A 21,816-nucleotide genomic window follows, 5' to 3' on the forward strand; every position below is an offset into this window, starting at 1 on the left:
TGAGCCACTGGAAATGCCCAGTTTCTCTCCCTCCCCCCATTTCTAGCTTGAAGTGTTTGTCCCTTTCCTTGTAGGAGACGCTAACACACATCGGTGGCAGAGAGACAACATGCCTCGCATTGACGGGCAGTGGATGTGAGAAAGGACTCGGAAGAGAGCAGGGGTGGGAAAAATGAAGGGGATGTGCTTTAGTCAGTGTTTTCACAAAAGTATTTGCAACGCTGATAGGGTTTATCGACTCAACCAAACGTTATGTGAATAAATCTAGAAGCCACGGGATTCACCTTTGGTTCTAAATAACAAGAACAAATAACAAGAACAAATAACAAGAACAAATAACAAGAACATTGGAATTTTTAAAATCCCTTTTTTTTTCTTTTTCTTTTTTTTGGTGTATGTGTGCATGTGAGTGAGTGTGTGTGTGTGTATGTGTGTGTATGTATGTATGTATGTATGTGTGTGTGTGTGTATGTGTGTATATGTATAGGTCAAACAGGTATATTCCTCTCTCATTCTCTCCTCTGTCTCTGTCTCTGTCTCTCTGTATTCACTATGTAGCCGTGGATATTCCGGAACTCACTATGTAGACCAGGCTGGCCTTGAACTCATACATGTCCTCCTGCCTCTCCTCCCAAGTGGCAGAATTAAAGGTTGTACCTCCCTGTCTGGCTCTATTATATCTTTTGACAGGGTCTCTCCCTGAACTCACTGATTGGCTACATGGGCTGGCCAGCACTCTTTGGAATCCACCTGCCTCTGCTCAACCGATGCTAAAGTTAAGGATATCTGCATCCACACCCGGCTTTTACCTGGGTGCTGGGAATCAGAACTTAGGTCTCTACAGCGGGGCGAGAAATGCACTGAGACATTTCTCCAGCCTCAAAAAGCACACTCGAAATGCAAAATGATTACTTGCAGCGAGAAACCTTCTCCAATGATATGAAGCCCCAGAATGCAAGTAAACGCAGCGCTTGTGACTTTTAATAGCAAATCACTTCTCTGAATGCTTAGTTCCAGCCTGGCTCCTTAAATAAAAGGTTGGCATGGTGAAGTAATGAAGTCTACAGCCTCTGATCTGGGAGAAGGAGCTGCCAAGGACCATTCAAGTCTGGCTTCCCACACGAAACAGAGCTGGGGCTTCAGAAGTTTAAATTTCCAGCTAAGCTAAATCTTGCAATGGTCACCCCTAGTTCCTTGGAAAAGCTTTCCTGTCTATAGTCTACTTTCTGTCTCCTGATGAGAGAGGACTGGAGAATACTGCTTGGTTTGAATCCCAGCTGTCACCGGTCCTCAGAATGGCTGGGATGAGGAATCTGGTCACCGTATTTTTAAAAATCCTCAAAATAGAAACATAATTTTTAAGTGGGGCGACCGCTTGTCTAGAAAACTTCCTGCCAGGATCACTCGTGCTTAGACACAAATGGGCAACATATATTTTTAAGATTTCCAGTTTTAGTCTTTCTAATGAACTATAGAGCCTCAAAGCTGAACCCAATCTTGTCTTCTAAATACGAGCATATTTTGCATAAAGAATATGAAAATGAATGGGATAATGAACAGTTCACTCAGAATACAGTTCACAGAGATGCCAAGGGGGGAAGGGAGGGAGGAAGGGAGGGAAGGAGAGAGAGAGGGAGGGAGAGAGAGAGAGAGAGAGAGAGAGAGAGAGAGAGAGAGAGAGAGAAGAAAAAGGAGGAGGAGGAGGAAGAAGAAGAAAAAGGAGGAAGAGGAAGAAAAAGAAGGAGGAGGAGGAAGAGAAGGCAGAAAGAAAGAAAGAAAGAAAGAAAGAAGGAAGGAAAGAAAGAAAGAAAGAAAGAAGGAAAGAAAGAAAGAAAGAAAGAAAGAAAGAAAGAAAGAAAGAAAGAAAGAAAGAAAGAAAGAAAGAAAGAAAGAAAGAAAGAAAGAAAGAAAAGAAGGAAGGAAGGGAATCTTACATTGTTTGGCCTGAGAATGTCTACAGCAGTTTGAATTGATCCTGTAATATCTTATTTTCAGATCCTCAGTCAAGTTTTTATTAGCAAAGTCTACTCAAGGCAATTTTAATAAAAGTTTCCAGAAGAGAAGAATTTCTTGCTTCCATGAATCTAAGACCTATGTTAATATTCTTCATGTCAGATCAACTTAAACAGCTGTTGACAGGCAAGAAGTCCAAAGCAGAGACCCGGAGCTTTGGTCAGCCCTTTCCTTCCCAGCCCATAGAAACCTCTCAGAGACTGCACAAAGGAGATGAACCAAATTCTCTAGAACATAGGAAGAAGGCAAACTCTGGAAAAGGTGAGCTGTCCATGGATGGATGCCTCTAGCCCACTGGAGCCAGTTAAGAGCAGAAGTGCAAACGGTAAATGAATGGCACTACTCACCATGGGAAGTCCCAGAGCACGGAATTTCTGAACCCTGGTGGCAAGGGTTGTGCTGGCTTTGTGCCGGCAATAGAATTGCCGCAGCAGAAATCTGCAGCCCAGGGTTTCTTTGCCTTGCCCCGGAACAGGAGCCCTTCTACTCTCCTTCCTACGCCCAAAGAGGCTGGTACTCACTGGAAAGAATCATCAGTCCCAGCTTAGTTCAGCCCTAATCGCCTGCTTGAAATCTGATGCTTAACCCATTATGACTGGGCAAGCCTTGGAGAAAGAATGCTTGGAAGGTGATGCTGGCTACAGGTTAAGACCAAGCCTTGAGAGTTATTGCAGCAGACAAGCCCTGAGCAGGGAGGCTCTTCCCCAGCCTCTCCAGGGGTGGGGACCCAACTCTGGGGTTTTGCTTAACTACCCTGGCAAGACTCCACAACCCAGGGTCTTCTATTTGTAACTGGTGTTGGCATTTTAACAGTTATAAAACCCAAAACTACACACCTTACAAAACCAAAACAGACAAACAAACAACAGCGCTGTCAAAGACCATTGCTATAAGAAAAATTATTATATTTATGACCTTCGGTGTGGAATGAGCCTTCAATAAAAATTAACATCTAAGTTTTATTAAAAGGTGAATGCACAATCTAGTTAAATCCAATACATGAACACAGCTAATGCTAGGAAGGAAGTGCATGGGACCATAAAAAAATAAAAGGAATTAAAGAGGTTAATTTAACCCAATGAAACAATGCATAGTAATGTGCATTAAAAAAACATAATACAACCTTCATTATGCCCATTAAAAAATTTAACACACGATAAAGAAAAAAACTATTATCATAATTCCTCTCTTAAAGGACATTTTGTTTTTAACTATTTAGCTTTTCAGGCATTAGTAAATTTGCTGAAATAAGTAAATAAATAAATAATATATTTATTACTTATATATAAAATAATAAATACATAATATGTTATATGTACGTATGTGTGTGAGTGTATGTGTGTATGTATGTGTGAGTGCATGTGTGTGCACATGTGTGTTTGTGTGTGTGTGTGTGTGTGTGTGTGCGTGTGTGTGTCACCACATATCGCTTGGTCTGTTTTGTCACGCCATCTTATCAGATAATACATACGCTGTCAGTGTCAACACAAGGCAGTCTTGCCTTAGCCAATGTGAGCTTCACGGTTGTATTTTGCCATCTGAGAGGAGGGATGAGAGGCCAGCAACTGAAATAAAAGGGACCCCCTCCAGCTCCTACCTGTATTTCATGTTAAGAAATTCGGTTTTCCCTCTGCTTTTTCTGACAGCCTGATGACAGTTCTTATGGGGAAATACAAAGCTCAGTAAGAACACGCAGCTAACACCCTATTACAAACAATCAAGAGACCCTGGGAAGTCGCGGAGTGTCAGAGCTCTGCTGAGGGGTCCAGGGTAACCAGTGGCAGGGCTGGGGCTCACCATCATGAACACACTGCAACTCGGCTGTGTCCTTTCTAAAGATGGTCTCGGAAAGCGTCACAGCGATTCCAGGCAGGCTAGTCAACGTGGAGTAGCAATTAAACTTGAAATTCCAGCTGCTAGGCTTGCAATGGGCTCAGAGTCCTGTTTGAGAAATGCGCCTGCCCAGAAAAAATATTTACACAGCCCAGAGTGGGCCATGGGTGCTGTAGCTAACTGTGCCTGCTCTGCGGGAGTCTCGGGCTCTGCCTGCTGGACCTGGTCCTTATCAAGGTACAACCTCATGAGATCAGCATAGAGACAAAATCCACTGCCAAATCACTCAAGCCCTCTGACAGTTACTGAAGCTATTACAAAAGCTGTACACTTTAGCTCCCATTTCTGTGAAATTACTCTCAGGGAACCAAGAAGAGGAGAAAAAAAAATGGCAAAGGAAGTTCTGTGCATCACTATCTGCCACGAGGGAAGGTGTGGCTACTTTCATTGTAAACAAACAACAAAAAAAGGAAGAGTAACCAAGCTGTTAGAAATATGGCAAGTGGGGGGGGGGGATCGGGAAGGTGCCATAAAGATAAATTTGAAAGCTATTTCCCATGAAGGCTGGGCAGAATGCAGAAAGCATTAAAGCTTTCTGGTATACCAAAAATGCATGAAAACTTACTGACACCCTAGGCTTGTCTGATAAGGAAGGGAAAATGCAAAAATAAGACCCACTGTGTATAGGGGTGGGGTGGGGGGCAGTAGCCAGAAGATGGTGGTACATGCCTTTAATCCCAGCACTCAGGTGACAGCTCACAACTGGCTCTAACGCCAGTGCCAGGGGATCTGACTGATGCCCTCTTCAAGCCTTCATGGGCATTGGGCACACAAGTGGTGCATGGGTATTTGTGCCAGCAAACACGTCTACACGTAAAATAACTGTAGCTTTTAATTCCACTTTTAAAAACTAATTTGATAATATTCATAAATTTGGTGAGAAAATAGAAGTGGGGGTACTCACAGGTTTTTGGTGTTTAGGGGTTTTTTGGTTATTGTTTGTTTGGGTATTTATTTATTTATTTATTTATTTATTTATTTATTGGTTTCTTTGTTTTTCAAGACTAGGATTTTCTGCATCCCTGGCTGTCCTGGAACTTGCTTTGTAGACCAGGCTGGCCTCAAACTCCAGATCTGCCCATCTCTGCCTCCCAGGTCCTCTGCAGGAGCAGCAAATCCTCTTCACCCTCTGATTATCTCTCCAGCCACAACCATTTCTAGTTTTTAATGCAGTCAGTCAGTGAGTGAGCAGACATCATAAGTAAGCAGACATCTGAAGAAAGATACACTCATCTTCAAGTGAGAGTAGCCAGAAAGGAGGGGGGGAAACTACTAGCCAACAAGAAGATGGTAGCTGACCAGAAAAGCCACTTAACCGTCCTTATCCATCCGCTCCATTTAACTGTTAGGAGGGCAAGCTCGCTCTAATGTCTCAGTACCTGGCAGGGTTCCTTCCACAGGGCACCAAAGCAGGGGCTCATGACAGGGACAACAACTGGCCTGTCCTCTGATGTCTGATTTGCACTGTGTCTTAATAAACGGTCTTCTTAACCACATGTTTAAGGGCACATGCCTATAATCCCAGCATTCAGGAAGAGGAAACAGGACCGAGGTCAAGGCCAGCCTGAGAGGGAGACCCTGTCTCAAAAGAACCAGGAAACAACACAGGACAAAGTTCCCAGCTCGGCTTATTGTCCTGACACCTGTCTTGTGAAGAGGAGAGGACACGTGTTATTATCCTCCATCTGACAAATCGGCCACTTGTTAGTGACTTCTGAAGGAGTCCTAAGCTCTAATTAAAGTTTCACAATATTAATTAGTGTTTAGAGAGGTATCAATCAGTGTAGCTAGTTTGCAACACGACTTGGGAATTTGGGCGAAGAGCAGGCGGTCCCCGAACTGAGACCCTGAAGACATCCAGTTACTGTTGTCACTGTGATCCTTGCTTACTGCCTGGCTAGTTACAGAAGAGTCAAGAGCAATCAATCTGGGATGAAGCAAGCTCCCGAGAGCAGATTCCAGGCACTGGGCACATTCTGAATGAATGCATGCAAACTGGGCCAGCGGACCAAGCGGTAGAGCTGAAACTCTGCTAAGAAGAGACAGTCATGGCGAGGACTGATGGCAAGAAGGGCGCTGCAGGTGCAAGGGGTATGGGTGGGCCAGGCTTGCCCAGTTCAGCGAGCAGAAGATCACCAATTCAATGTGAACCTCAGACACCAAATACTTGTGTGGTGTAAACATATGCTCTATTATAGCATTCCCTGACCACACAGCAGACCCAGTCTTCCACTGTATACAATCCCAGAGAGCAGAGATTCATGCCTGTCTTGTTCACGGCTATATCTCCAGTATAAAAAAACCATGCCCAGCACGTAGTAGGTACTCAGTAATTGCTGTGTTCTAGTACAAACCAGTGCCCGGCACATAGTAGGTACTCAGTAATTGCTGCATTCTGGCACAGTTTATTTCTTAAGCCGGGTAGTGTAGATAAATTTGCACACTCCTTACATAAGCTTTACCCCTGTGCCAGAACTGTATCCTGAGAATTTACAAATCACAGCATCAACACGCTCATTTTAGAGTCAGCACCCTCTGTCCATTCTATCTCAAGAACTCCATGGAGAAGATGGAGTACGGAAGGACTCAGGACCACCCCTCTCCCAGCTAGAACCCTTAGTAGTATTAGCGTGTAGTCAACCTTTGTGATGGCGAATGACTGTTGTTTGGTCTTGTAATCCTTTTTATTGGCTGTTTCTCCTTGACTCATAAAAACATGAGAGGTGTTTGTTGCCTATTTGTGTTCTATGAAGCCCAAACAGTTATTTTTAGGGAAAGGGTTGGATGAGCACATTTAAGGGAAGGTCTCTTTCTATACAACCATCCTGTAGCCTATGTATCTCTGTGGTATGTGTAATGTGTGTACTGAGTTAATATCTAAGATGGGAGTAAAAGAACCTTAGCCTGCTTACTGCCACCCCACCTGGTAAAGACAAGATCGCTCAGTGATGGGGCTGGAGAGATGGCTCAACAGTTCAGCGCACTGGCTGCTCTTGCAAAGGACCTGTGCTCAATTCCCAGCACCCAGATGGCAGCTCACAACTGTCTGTAACTTCAGATCTGACACCCTCACAAAGACAAACATGCAGGCAATTATATAGTGGTGCATATAAAATAAAAATTATAAGATCACTCAGTGAATTAAGTTACTCAGAAAAAAAAACACTAACCTTGGAGAAATAAAATGTGCCTGGACTCTGTTCGCTGCACCACCTCCCCCCCCTTCCGTGGCCCCATCAATCGAACCTCCTAGGAATTGGCTTTCAGCATCTAGCCTGGTTGCTGTCCATCACTCAGAGAGAGGTCTATGTACGTTGAGTGAATATGCCTTCTGCTTATGTCAGCATTTAAGAGCTTTATATTTCTGTCTCAAAACATCAGTGGACTTTGAGGTTAAGAATTGTCATTATTAAAGAGAAAGGCAAAGGCGGTCAACCAGATGGCTCGGCTCAGTGGGGCAAAGGCACTTACTGCCAAGCTGGCCTTCGGAGCTCAGTCCCTGGAACTGCATGATGGTTGGTGGACACTGACAAAGACGCCCTCTGACAGCCCCTGCCACTAAATGTGTGTGTGTGTGTGTGTGTGTGTGTGTGTGTGTGTGTATTTTAGGGCGAATTTCCTAACAGATTAAAAAAGAAACAACTTCAACCACATAGAAAACTGCCGTGAAATTCTACTTCTCTAGGCTACTTATTATGATCTCTCCATTATTAAGAGACAAATAAGAAAGCAGTGTGAACTCAGACATGTCCTGCCTCCTCTTCCTCCCCCTGAGCACACTCACCTGCAGTGCAGCCGTTAACTTTTGTGGTATAAGCCATGCTGGCTCAAATCGAAGGCTGGACACAGCAGACAGAAACGACTTGTGTGAATGTCATGCAGCACTTTCCCAAAGACTCTCTACCTGAAACAGCAAAGAGAGCCCCGTCAGACGGCGTGAGCAAACCTTGGTGTCTGCGGGTGGGGGTGCCCGCTAATGGAGAAAACAGATTAGAAAGGAGAGAGACAGACTGTGTGACTGATGATGCCTGGTCTTAAAGCATCCAGAGAAGCGATGGGCCCACGGGCCCACCAGTGCCCAGGCCTTGAGAACTCTTCAGCACTTTTATGTTTTTAAATTATATGTAATAGATACATTATACATACGTACATGAATGCACACACACACACACACACACTTTGAAGCTCATCTGCTTTCTTAAAAGCTGGTCCAATAATTTCATGTACCCAACTAAAATTTCAAAGCAGTTCTTGCACCAGATGCCCTATCCCTTAAAGGTAAACATTGTACAAATTCTTAAATGTCAAATCTTTTCCTCAGTCCCACTTTTTCCCTATGCAGTCACTTTGCTAAAATACTAATACCGGTGCAATCAATTCTTTCTTAAAACAAATGACCCAAACCTTCAGCATCTCTCACTGTTCTGTTAGGCAAACTTCAAATGACAGCGTGACAGTATTCGGAGACACTGGACACAATATGGCACAGCACATTTCTGATTTTACAAGTTACCTCGGGTTACTGCACAGAGACATACAAGTTACAAACTCTGAAACAAACATGAAATAAGCTAGGTCCAGAAAAGAAATATTGTTCTAACCATTGCTTTTGCAAAATGCTTCTAAAAAACACAAATAAATACACCCAGAAACACTCACTGCCTTCCCATCGTTAACACCAGACCTATAAAGCCAGAAGAAACACACCTTACAGGGAGCCGGGTGTCAGCCAAGAAATCAAATGACTTCCCAGAAACAGGCAGGACAGCAGAAACACGTGTCACCCCGGCGCGGCCACTGCAGTCGCGTAGATTTGTTGAGAATATGGTAAAATACTCAGCGTAAGTTGGTTTTTAAGAACCAAGACAGGGCGAGTGAGATGATTCAGAAAGTAAAAAAACGTTCGCTGCTAGCAAGCCCAAGGACCCGAGTTCAGTCCCAGGAGCCCACAGCAAAAGCCGGATGTGGTGGCTCAAGTTATAACAGACCCAGTAACCCCTTCTGTGAGGTAGGAGGCGGAGACAGGAGAATGGGTAGAAGTTCGTGGACCAGGTAGCCTGGAGCACACAGGCTAGCAGCAGTCACGAAAGAGGGAGGCCCTGTCTCTATAGTGTGGAAGGAGAGAAGTGACCCCCGAGATGGGTCTTCTGACCCCCACACGTGTGCTCACACAACACGAATAAATGAAACCTTAAAATTAACAGTAAGTGTTCTGTGTCTGTGTACACAGCCACCCACACAAATCAACGTGATATTAACACGTACAATGCAGAGAACAGCCAACATCCATTAACCTCCAATGCTGATAAAATCTAAATAAGTCGCAAGCTTCGGCACAGCATGACTTTAAGATTAAAAAAGATGCTACCAATTACATCCTAAACCTGAATTTGTTTTTTCTTTTTTTCTTTTTTTTAAAGTGCATTTGTGCAGATCTGGAGAGATGGCTCAGCAGTTAAGAGCACTGACTGCTCTTCCAAAGTTCCTGAGTTCAAATCCCAGCCACCACATGGTGGCTCACAACCATCCGTAATGAGATCTGACGCCCTTTTCTGGAGTGTCTGGAGACAGCTACAGTGTACTTATGTATAATAATAAATAAATCTTTAGAACAGAGAGAGCAGGGATGACTGGAGCGAGCAGAGGTCCTGAATTCAAATTCCCAACAACCACATGAAGGCTCACAACCAACAGTACAGCTACAGTGTACTCATAGATACATAAAATAAATAAATATGTTTTTTAAAAAAAGTTCATTTGTGCATTTAATTATTAAACAGAATAAACCAGGATGTCCACAGAATAAACCAGGATGTCCACAACCACCAGTGATCATCCCAGGCTGGTGATGTGCTGCTGCAGCTGGCCTTTGTTTATTCCTTCTTCATCATCATCAACAACATCATCATCATCATCATCAGGTTATTTCTGCTGGTGAAATGAGCCAATTCAAGCCAGATTAGACTATATTAAAGGCAGGTTTATTGGGATACTGCTCTCAGGCCAGCAAGTTCTCTGGAAGGAGGCCAGGGAAGTCATCAGCATGGGAGAAGGGGGTGGGGGAGAGAGAAAGGGTGCTCGCACAGAGACAAGGGAAGGAGGAGAGGGCAGGAGACCCGAAATGTCTAAATTATACAGGGAGGAGCCTTTGGGGGAAGGGCAGCTCAGACCCTGGGCTGGCAAGTTCAGGGGTGGGGGCAGGGTATGCCAGGTAAGGACTGAGGGATGCTGGGAGAACTGGGAGGCCAGGTCTGCCTTTTTTTTTTTTTAAAGTAGAGAACAGAGTTTATTCAGGGAGGAGAGAGAGAGAGAGAGAGAGAGAGAGAGAGAGAGAGAGAGAGAGTAAGTAGAGGCCAGCCATGAGCACTGGAGGAGGGGTGGACGGAGAGGGGGATGGGGAGAGAGGAGGAACAGGAGGGAGAGGCCAGAGCTAGAGAAGGAAATGAAGAAAGCGCCCAGGTCTGTTTTGCTATGTAAAGTATACAACTCAGTCCCTTGTCGGGGCCTGAAACCAAACAATCACCCTTCTCCTTCTCCTCTTCCTCCTCCTCGTTATCATCCTCATCAATAATAAACCAGTGTCTGGAATCACCTTGTCCTTTGGGCTTTATTTGCTTTGAAAGTGGAGATGCAAGAATACCTCAGGCTACCTTCTGAAGACCCAGGATGTCCCTCATTCTTGTAAGAATGAAGATCAGACAGCGATCACGCAGGGCGAAAACCTTTCTCCTTAGCGAGTGACATTTCTTCACTGTTCACAGCTCTAACTCATAAGGCATTGTGTTGTGGAAGGCTGTTTCTGTGGGGCCCGCAGCCCTTCTTCCCATTACAGCAGAGTGCTGTGCTCAGAGAGCCCTGATCCTGAGCCTTCCCTCCCGCCCTCCCTCCCTGAAGGCTCCAATCTCTCAGATGAAGCAATCATCTGCTGCTTCCTGGGAAACGGGAGCACTGCGCTTGCGAGGCGGTGAACTGTGCACAGTGAGCGCTGGCTGGGCGAGATGGCAGGCTTCAGGGAACATTAGCCTTCCAGAACAGAAGTGACGATGGACGCCTGCCAGGTCCGGCTTTATGAAAAAGAATGTAGGGGCCTGGGAAGACCTGGAGGGAGGAGAGGGGAGGGAGGAGTCAGGAGGAAGCCAGGCTTCTGGACTCAGGGTCAGCATGGCACACTTTTAAAAGGCCACTGCACAAAAACCAACCAAAGAAACACAGCTCAGCCCCAAGCCTGTTTTCTGGCCACTCAGTGGCTTCCAAGGTTTGGACTCTTGTGTCAATTCAGAGTGGCTCGTAAACACCGCCATTTAACCTGTTGAGGGCAAACAGGAGACAAGAAGAGACAAGCTGCGGGTGTTAGGAGTGAATGAAGTATGTGTCAAGGTATTTGGATGGAGAGGAGCCCAGAATCTTCCTAGCCAAGCTTCATAATCTTTGGCCCAACACTCATATCCTCTCTCTCTCTCTCTCTCTCTCTCTCTCTCTCTCTTTCTCTCTCTCACCTGGAAGATCTTTATCTCAGATCCAAATTGGTCTCTCCCACCCTCTCCTAAAACAAAACAATACAATAAAAAGAAGGAAGCCTAAAATTAGGCCCTACAAGCACGTCCCAGATTAAATAACAAGGCCCCCAGCACGGGAGCCGGGCAGGGCCTGCGCTGGGAGAAGCTGTAAACTGTGGTGTTACCCCATCTGACAGGCGGCCCTCCCATTGTAAGGACTTGCTCTTCCTAATGAAATGCTGAGTCTTAGGTCAGCCCACTGAAGAAAGCAGAGAACATGGCTATGACCCACTCATTTGTTACATACAGATCAATAAAACATTTCTTTTCTCTCTAGAGGAAAGTGCCAACCACTAACTCTTAGGAGGTGCAACTGTGGCTCAATTCTGCTTCCTACAAAAAAAGCAGTTCTTTTGGTTGGGGGAAATGCTTCAATAGAGAAAATAAAGACTGCACCTTCTCTCCTTGTTTCCAGAGACTCGAGTGGCCCAAGTGTAGTTTAGTAAAGAAGATAAACACTGCCTGGTTGATCTCACAAATATTTTACATCAGCTCAAGTGAAACAGATTATGAAAGCCAACATAGCAGAGTCCTGCAAAAAGCACACCAACAAAAACGGCAGGAAGAGAAGTTGAAGCACACACACACACACACCATATATACCACATATACTACATACACACACACCACTTACACACTCACACATACCACATTCACATATACCAAACACACTACATACTCACATACCACATACACACATACCACATACACACCACACACATACCCACACAACATATATACACTAACATATGCATACCACATACACACACTACTCATACACACCAAACACATACATACTACATATACACACACCCCACTCACACATATCAAACACATACACAGCAATTACACACCCGCCAATAAACAAAACACACACACATACACGAGCGCACGCGCCCCCCCCCCCCCCCCCCCCCGGCAAGATTAGCTCCGTAAACGATCAATGTCACCATGTTGCTTGGTACTATGATGGATGGATGCAGCTAACCTGGTTTTACCTCTTGCTAGGACTTCTTGAGGTTGAAATCAGAGATGTCACCTACTGTAAGACATGCTATTAAATTGCTGATCTGAAACCATATTTACTAATTAATTGATGATAAAATGATAAACAGGGCTGGAGAGATGACTCAGAGGTTAAGATTACTGGATATTCTTCCAGAGGGCACAGGTTTGATTCCCAGTACCAACACAATGGCTCCCAATCATCCGTAATTCTAGTCCTAGGGGATCTAACGCCCTCTTCTGGCCTCTGTGGGCACTGCATGCATGTGGTGCACAGACATCCATGCAGGCGAAACATCCACACATAAAAATAAACAAAAAGTTAAAAGATAAAATGCTTACTACAGGGGCTTGTGATGGTAACACTTGTGGTACAGCAGTGTTTAGCAAGCTAAGGGCCTGCGCTTGATGCTCAGCACCATAAGAAAAAGAAGAGGAGGAGGGAGAGGCAGAGGGAGGAGAGGAAAAGGGGGAGGAGGAAGAGAGAGTGCAGGAGGGAAAGGAGGAGGGAAAGGAGGAAGGAGAGGAGGAAGAGGGAGGGCAGGAGGGAAAGGAGGAGGGAGAGGAGGAGGGAGGAAGAGGGAGAGGAGGAGGAGGGAAAGGAGGAAGGAGAGGAGGAAGAGGGAGGGCAGGAAGGAAAGGAGGAGGGAGAGGAGGAGGGAGGGGAAAAAGGGAGAGGAGGAGGGAGGGGAGGTGGATGGCAAATCACATTTACTCTAAGACATATCCTTGTTTTGAGTGTTAAAATTTGAAAGAAACTGATGACATCATGCTCCGTTCTGGGAAGTTTTATTTAAAATACACTTCTCTCTTTGTTTACCCCTCCTAAGAACCTGCAAAACACTAAGAATCTTTACAAGTAGCAAAGGCTTGGAATGTACCCAGGTCACATAGTTACAGGACTGATCAGGTACAGCTGAGCTTGCCTCTCCCTTATGTGATTAGCAGAAAGAGCATAGGCTTTCCCACAAGGGCCCGTGCATGCAACAACACGTGACGTTCTTTTCAAACCCTGCACACGGACGCATGGGCTCAGTGCATGGATGCCCTGACTCATTCTGCTTTTAGACAGAAAGGAGTGTAAATGAAGTAGGATAGCGAGCCAGCCTAAGGAGACTCAGTGAGGAAGTGGACTCAAGGACGCACAAAGGCCTCTGCTCTAATGCTAAAAAGTGCACAGCTCAATTATTCCTTCAAGTAGGTTTTCAACCAAGCCTGAAAACCTAAGGTACGACCTACATTATACTACTGCCTGCAGATACCTGCAGAGTGTGCAAAGGCCGCCAACAATCTTAATAGCAGTGATTAAGAGTATGTCAGAGTGTGTAACTGTTCAGGATCAGACTCTTTCCCAGTGATTTCCTGTCCTTACTGGCTGCCCTGCATCTGGGAGGAGGCGTATGTACCAGTCCTTCCTGTTTCCAGTACTGTCCAACCTCATGTGGCCCCTTCAACTAGAGCAGACAATTTTCTTTGTGTGGTACAGGGAGGGAGGGAGGGAAAGAAGGTGTGTGTGTGTGGGGGGGGAGAGACCTTTACTATGGATCAAGATATAAATCTAGAATTTTACCTAGATTTCATTTCTAAAGTAGAAAGAAGGCTGGGGTTTGATTTTTGGGGTATTTTATGCTATGTTTGTCGACACAGCTATGTTTTTATCACAGAAACCAATTAAAATACAGATACTAAGGAGGAAACAAAATAAGCACCAGTGAACAAGTTTATCCATCCATTCACCCATCCATCTATACATCCACCCAGCCATTTGCCCACCATCCACCCGCCCACCCACCCATCCATCTACTCGTTCCATGTTTGAGCATCATAAGCCACTTTGATTTTGAACCTTGAAGTACAGAACTGAGCGAAGAAGACACACACCCATCTTCTCTGAGGTAAGCTAACTGGAGATCTGTGCTTTGGGAACAGAGCTTCCTAGTGTACTTAGTGATGCACCGCACCAAAAGCTCACCTTTCTTTCTGCCTTACTTGGAAAGTTCCCACGATAACATTCGCTTCCTTGTGTACTTACTTTGTCCCAAAGTGGCTGTGGGTGTGCCGAGCCCGCTCACAGAACCCCATTGCCACCCAACATCACAAAAGGACACCAGTATCTTTCTCAGTGTGTGTAGGAGCAGCGGGCAGGTCAACACCACCTGGAACCCTCCAGATGTTTTCAGAACCCCGCCCTGGCTGCACTCCAGCTGGGTTGCTGGGCAGACATGGCTTCCCAGTACCCATAATAAGAAGAGCTAATGCTTGTGAAGTTTCTTTCCAGGAAACTTTCTGGTGAAAGTTCACCAGATAGGGATGACCAACTACTCTCCTGTCTCCATAAGTAAAGCTATGGAAACCAGCCAGGCGGGAGTCAGGAGCGCGAAGCTCCATGAGCCTTCATTAACACCTCTCTACTTCCTGTTGACTTTGGAGGAAACCCTCCTCAAAACTCAGGTAAAGCCCAGTGACATGGCATGTTCTGACCTGCTTTGGTCCCTCTGCAGTTGTCTTGGAGGAAACAATTCTAACGGAAACTAAACTTTGATTTCACAAGTATGGCCAGATTACTGGTGCCTCGCTCCTGCTGAGAAAGAATCCAGTCTGACAGTAGTTCATGAGTTAAAGTATTAGTACTGTTTCCTCTTCAGATGGTAAGATCAAGACTACCAGCACAGATGTAAGAGAACCCAGTCTCTCTCTCTCTCTCTCTCTCTCTCTCCTGTTTAAATTATGTAAAATGCTCTTATTTACTGCTCTGAGAGAAAAGTTCCTCTTTATTTCCTTTGGTATTTCCTTTCATTATTTTTTTCTTTGGGGGGAAAAAAAAGACAAGTTCTAATGTAGAGCGGGCTAGCTTCTAACTCACTATGTAGCTGTGGGTGTCCAATTTCTCATCCTCCTGCCTCCACCTCCTGCTGGGATCATAGGTACACCACCAGGCTTGGTTTACAGAGTGCTGGGACTGAACTCAGGGTTCCATGCACACCAGGTAAGACCACTGGTGTACTCCCTCAGCCCTGCACGCATATTTTTCTATATAGCAGGATGATCTATAATCAAAGATAAATGAGATAAAGAAGTTACTGTATTACATGATGATCTACAATCAAAGATAAAAGAGATAAAGAAATTAATGCAGCTAACATCATAAAAGGAGAACGACACCCAAGCAAGTAGCCTTGTACCTTCAGTCGGTGGTACAACATAATCTGGACCAAGCAGAGCCTTTACTCTTCTAGTGATTTATTGGACTGTGAGAGCATCTCTATGAAAATCACTCCCCGTATTACCTACTGGGTTGACCATGGATGGGAGCTGATGCTTCTCGTCTCGACTATGGGTCCCCGAGGGACAGGAGAAGAACGGAGTTGCTCAGTTCTCAGTGTTTATGGCTCTGAGGGAATTAGGAGGAAACTCTTAGCTTCAGCACGCCATGCTTCAGACACGGACGACACAACTGTCTCCGGACTGTTCCCCTCAAGGCCTCTCGGGAGGCAAGCTACACTATGCTGTAGCTTCATTTAGAAAGAATTAAAGCTGTATTTTCAAAATGAAAATGGGCGGACACTAACCAAAAGAACTGGTTTTCTACAGTTTTCACCAGTTTGAGACCTGAATGGTGCCAAAGATAAGAACGGTAGTAGCCTGTCTGCGTTTCGTGGAAAAGCGGAGAAAGAACCCAAAGAGGTCTAATGTGACAGTAGTTTTTAACTTAAATTTCTGTTTCTTATTGACTCCTCATCTTGTTACCTCACATGGAGAAGCCTATGAATGCCAGGAAACTCCCTAAGACACCGTTATACAATGAGAGCACCATTACCCAGAGCTTAGCCTGACCGTCACAATGTTTGGAAGACTAATGTAAACACATAGTCAGATTAAGTGTCTAAGTCATCGTCCCGTTGCTGTGAAGAGACACCAAGATGCAATGCTTATAAAATAAAGCATTTACTTGAGGCCTTGCTTTTAGTTTCTTAGGGTTAGTCCAGGATCATAATGGCAAGAAGCAAGATGGCAACCAGGCAGACATGGGGGTTGAGAGCTCTGCAATCTGATTGGTCAGCTCCAGGCAGAAAGGCAGATACTCAGGCTGCCATAGGCCTTTGAAACCTCAAAGCCCACCCCCAATGAGACCTCACCTCTAACAAGGCCACACCTCCCAATCCTTCTCAAACAGTTCCACTCTCACTGGGGACCAAGCATTTAAATATACGAGCCTCTGGGGGCTATTCTCATTCAATCTTCCACAAGATAAAATACTCGTCCATTTAGTTTATAAGAAAGACTTACACCCACTGCAGAAGTAGAGAAGGCTCTGTTAACAAGGCTATCTTCGCTCTCCCCACCCACCACCTATATCAGATCACATGCTGGGGATGCCACTGGAACATGGCAACCAAAGGCAAATCTCAATAGCAAACGTGATGCTGAAATGGAAGTGTTGGGGAAAAGAGTCTCCAGGTCCTCGTCACTATTATAGCACAAAAGGATAGTTATTACTGGGATGACGACCCTCACTCAATAAGGAAGGTCAACTGTGTTTAATAACAGCCTGCTTAAGAAAGTCTACAAGTACAAAATGAAATTTCAAAAGCTTTCAAAAGAAAATTATAGTGAGATGAAAAATGGATAAGAACGAGAAGTTAGAGAGGCAGCACATGTGCTGTGTGGAAGGCTGGGATCACTGAGAATAACTTATTCTAGCGCAGAAATCGAAACAGCGATGCTCTACAATAATTTCTTCTTAAATAATTTCTTTTGTTAGATCTGCTTGTGGTGTTTGGTGATACCTATATTTCCCAAGAGTCTGAATGATTCTCAATCCTCTCACTATTTTTTTTTTTAGGATTTATTTCTATGTTTTATTTATGTGTATCTGTGTATGTGTAGGCGTCTGGTGCTGGAACTGAACTTTGTTCCTCTGTAAGAACAGGATGCACCCTTAACTGCCTAGCCATCTCTCCAGTCTCTCAAGCCAGTATCTTAAACTTACAAAACATCAGGAAAGTAAAGCTAGGGGTGATGAGGTCAAGTCCTTTGCAGGCTGAGCTCTGTGGGTCAGCTGGTGTTCCTTCGGTCTCCCGTTACTCCAGAATATAGCCGGACTACAGCTTAAGACACAATAAGCATTCAACAAACCTTTGTTGAAACAGGTCTTTGAGTTTCATAGCTAAACCACACCTAAGTTAATAATGTTTTACTTTATTTTTTTTTGTACAGAGTAAGCATATATATTAATTTTCCTCATTTAAGTTTTTTTTTTTTATGTGTATGGGTTCTTCGCTTTCATTACGTGCCCACCGAGGCCAGAAAAGGGTGTTGGATCCCCTGGAACTGAAGGTGCAGTTGTGAGCTGCCACATGGGTACTTGGAACCCGAGCTCTTAACCACTGAGCCATCTCTCCAGCTCTGATGTTCATTTTAAACACTGGAGGTTTCATTTTGTATAATATGACTGCTGTCTGGTTATCTTAAAGATATGTTTGGGTTTTTTATTTTTATGTATATGAGTGTTTACTTGCATGTATAGCTGTGTTTCATGTTTATGCCTCGTTCCCTGCAGAGGACAGAAAAGAGCATCAGATCTTAGAACTGGAGTTACAGATGGTTGTGAACTGCCGTGTGGGTGCTGAGAATCAAACCCTTGTCCTCTGCAAGAGCCCGATTTCCTTTTCAAACTGCTAATTATTTTAAACATTTATTAAGCACCAAGTGTATGCTATATTAAAAAAAAACAATATGACCCTATTTCTGAGCTTATAATCTAAAATGAAATATGAGAATTCTATATGCCAACCTGAAATGTTTCTCAACTTAGGAAAGGCTGTTATTTCAGGTACAAGGCTTGGAATGTGAGCCAAGAATCTTACTTGTCCATTTCTGCTATTAGATTAGGCTTGGGGGAGAAAGAGACAGGGAGAGGGAGAGGGAGAGGGAGAGGGAGAGGGAGAGGGAGAGGGAGAGGGAGAGGGGAAGAGGGAGAGGGAGAGGGAGAGGGAGAGGGAGAGGGAGAGGGAGAGGGAGAGGAAGAGAGAGAGAGAGAGAGAGAGAGAGAGAGAGAGAGAGAGAGAGAGAGAGAGAGGAGAGAGGGAGAGAGGGAGAGAGAGAGAGAGAGAGAGAGTAAGTTAAGTACTTAGGGATTTGGTAAAAACAATGAGTAGCTGCCCTGCAGAGCTATAAACAGAGATGCCCATGGGCAGGGCAGCAGGGATGTCTAAGACTACACCAGGATTGTCTTCTCCTCCACTTAAGTGCAACCTTGTCCTCCTTTTCCACCATGGCTCTGACCACCCCCATCAAGGAATAAAGTTGTGTGCCTACATAAATGACCCATGGAGTGTGAAACCTAATAAGAGCAACTTCTGGGAAAAATTAACTCATATTTTAAGAGAGAACTGTGCAAAGTCAGCTTCAGGAGACACATCGCCATGTAAGATACACCAAGATGGTGCAGCTCGGGATTCTTCCAAAGTGATTAAGCTCTTATCTAATGCCTGCTCTTCTGTTATCAGTGTCTGCCGTAAGAATGCAGAAGAGCTTTAGCATCAAGGTGCTACAGTGCCCAGCGTCCTATTTCAGACAGGGCTTTCTTTGTTGATGTTACTTTATTTTGTGTTGGTTTGGTTTCTGATTTGAGACTATAAGACCACAGCTGACCTTGAACTCACTGTTTGGCTAGACAGGCCCTGAATTTGTGATCCTCTGGTGTCAGTCTCTCAAGTGCAAGGAATGCAGGTGTGTGCCACTCTACCTAGCTTAAGGGCTTAGTTTTGAAATTCTTAAATGTTTCAGAAAAGGCCCAAATTCTTTTTACCCAGGATAATAGGAATTGATTCTTCTGACAAAAGGCCTGGAACTTTATCACAAACCATAGTACCATCATGGTGACTGAACCAGAGTGGCCACACTGGTTCCAAAACTAGTGCTTGGCATAACCACTTCCCCAGGAAACGACATAGGTTATCTTCAGGCCCACGAGGCCAGAGTCCCCTCTACTCCACTTCCCTGTTGTTGAGGCTGAGGGCTATTACCACAGACTGACCATGGGGAATAAGCAGGGAGCTGGTGAAAGGACATATGTGCTACACAGTGCTAAACACATCCCACACCAGCAGCTACCTGGTCTCACAGGCAAAGCCAATCAAAGCTAAGCTAGTGCATCAATGGACGAAGATTCTTTGTGGGCTGGATAGATGGCTGAGAAGCTGAGTACTGGATGCTCTTCCTGAAGACTTGAGATGGAGTCCTAGCATCTGCATGGTGGCTCACAATTGTCTGTATCTCCTTCTGACCTCTTAAGGCACCAGAAACTCATGCAGCACACAAACATATACACAGATAAAACACACATGCACACACACAAAATAAAAGTAATAACGATTTTTCAAAATCATTTGCTTTCACTCAAATTCTAAAGGAAGAGTCTTAAAGTTTGAACCAATATTTTAGGAGGACAATCAAACAAACAAGACCATACAAATTAAAAACAAAACAGAGTAGCAAAATCCAATCTTTTTTACAGAAGCAGCATTGAGTTAATTAACCCAGAAAGTCATAATATAGCAAAGGATAGATGACAAGTCATTAAAATGGTATTAGAAGGCAGTATCAGAAAGGGTATATTATAACCTTATCAGAAAATACACACACACACACACACACACACACACACACACACCAGAAACATCTGAATGAGATTTCAATGAGAGATGGAAGAGACAGAAGTACCACCCATATCCAACTCCTTACCACATTCTTGGATCAAAACTTTCATCTTGAAATATATAAACTATCATTGTCAATACCTAATTCATTTCTAATTTTTCCCCTTGTCAAACCATAAGATCTTTACAAATCATAACCTAACCCAGCACTTGGAAATTACCTTCCTTGTGTTATCTATACGTTTGCAAAAAAAAAAAAAAGTTACTTTGCTACAAAAACATGTTGATATATTTAACACATAAAACTACAAAATAGGAGGGGAAAAGATAGAGTCAAGTCATAAACAGGCATTAACAAAACACTTCCAAGTTTCCAAAGATACTCACCCTCCCGTCACCTCGGCAAGAGCTTTGCAGACAGGAGAGCCTGTCGGGAGGCATAAAAATAAAACTCCCAAAATACCAAAAGGAGGCACCAACTTTTTTCCATCTATAGAAGCTCAGAGATGGGGCAAGCAAGGGGATGGGCACCTGTTTCCTGTGGAGGCCGCGGAAGGAGGGATCTCGATGCTAGGAATTCAAATATCTCAAGAATTACCTGCTACAATCCTCACGTAGCTGGTGCCGTTGGAACTCAATGATGGAGAATTTGGTCAGTAATTTAGAGAAATGCCAACCACCCCTCAGTGCTGGTGGCTGAGTTCAACCAGGGGTTTTGGGTCCATCCACGAGGATTAGCAGAATCAACAACTGGCTTAAAACCGGACCTGACCTGTGGTAAAATTCCACTCTTTTGCTTCCAAGTAGGGGACTATTGCATAGATGATGCCTCTTTCTAAGGTGGGGGAGAGAAAAGGAAAGGGTTCTCTGCATGGGAACGTTCAGAATGCTGTCTCCCCTCCCCCCACTGACTTAGTAAAATAGACAGTGACTTAACCTATCAGGCTGCAGAAGCCAAGAGTCAGGAGACACTTAGGGTTGGTTGAGAAGTTGAAACCCAGGGGCTGATTTATCAGAGCACACTGGTTATACTTGCTGAGAAATCCAAGCTAGCAGCTAGCAGAGTTCCACCTCCCAGTCTATGGAAATCAAATCCCCAAAAGCAAAGCAAATCAGACTCAGATAGAAAGCAGATTCATGTTTCCTAGATCTGGCATGTGGTGGCAAGATCGGAAGGAAATGGCTCACGACTGCCAATCAGTTTTCTTTTTGGAATGATAGAAACATTCAAATATTGCTTATGATGATGGTGGCTGTGTGATTAGGAATCATGTACTTGCACACATTAATAATTGGATGGACTTCCTATGTGGTAAATTATACTTCAATTAAACGTCAATAAAATTATCAAAATGAAAATGCAGGGAAGGCGTGGGAGATAGCTCCCTGGAGGAAAGCACTTGCCAAGCAAGTGTGAGGACTTGCGTTCAAATGCTCAAAACCCACATAAAGCCAGGAGCACTCACACTCTTGTGAAGACGGGGTGGGGGTGGGGGGGGTCTCATGTTCCTAGAGTGAGATGGGACTGGGAGACAGGAGAATCTGGGCAGCAGCTGGCCTGGGATGTATGAATGAAATGTACTTAGCAGTGAGCAACAATGAAAACAACAGGGGTGGGGGTGGGGCAACACCCGAGGCTCTCCTCTGCCCGCCACCAGAGTGCCATGGTAGCGAATGTGCCCATATTC

At 44.5% G+C, this 21,816-nt stretch overlaps 1 protein-coding gene across 2 annotated transcripts in view; it reads right to left on the minus strand.

Moving 5' to 3' along the window:
• The window catches only part of Kank1 (KN motif and ankyrin repeat domains 1), a 187,440-nt gene that overhangs the window by 48,792 nt on the left and 116,832 nt on the right, over positions 1–21,816 (minus strand). Inside the window, exon 4 of one of the 2 annotated variants that reach the window (XM_052187924.1) lies at positions 7,691–7,810. In XM_052187924.1, the coding sequence (XP_052043884.1) occupies positions 7,691–7,727 (37 nt within the window). In that variant the 5' untranslated portion in view covers positions 7,728–7,810. Of the gene's footprint in view, positions 1–2,360; positions 2,463–7,690; positions 7,811–21,816 lie in introns of those variants that run through there. The other variant, XM_052187956.1, reaches the window with a different exon arrangement.

Source organism: Apodemus sylvaticus, chromosome 1 (assembly GCF_947179515.1).
Source record: "Apodemus sylvaticus chromosome 1, mApoSyl1.1, whole genome shotgun sequence".
Lineage (NCBI taxonomy): Eukaryota > Metazoa > Chordata > Mammalia > Rodentia > Muridae > Apodemus > Apodemus sylvaticus.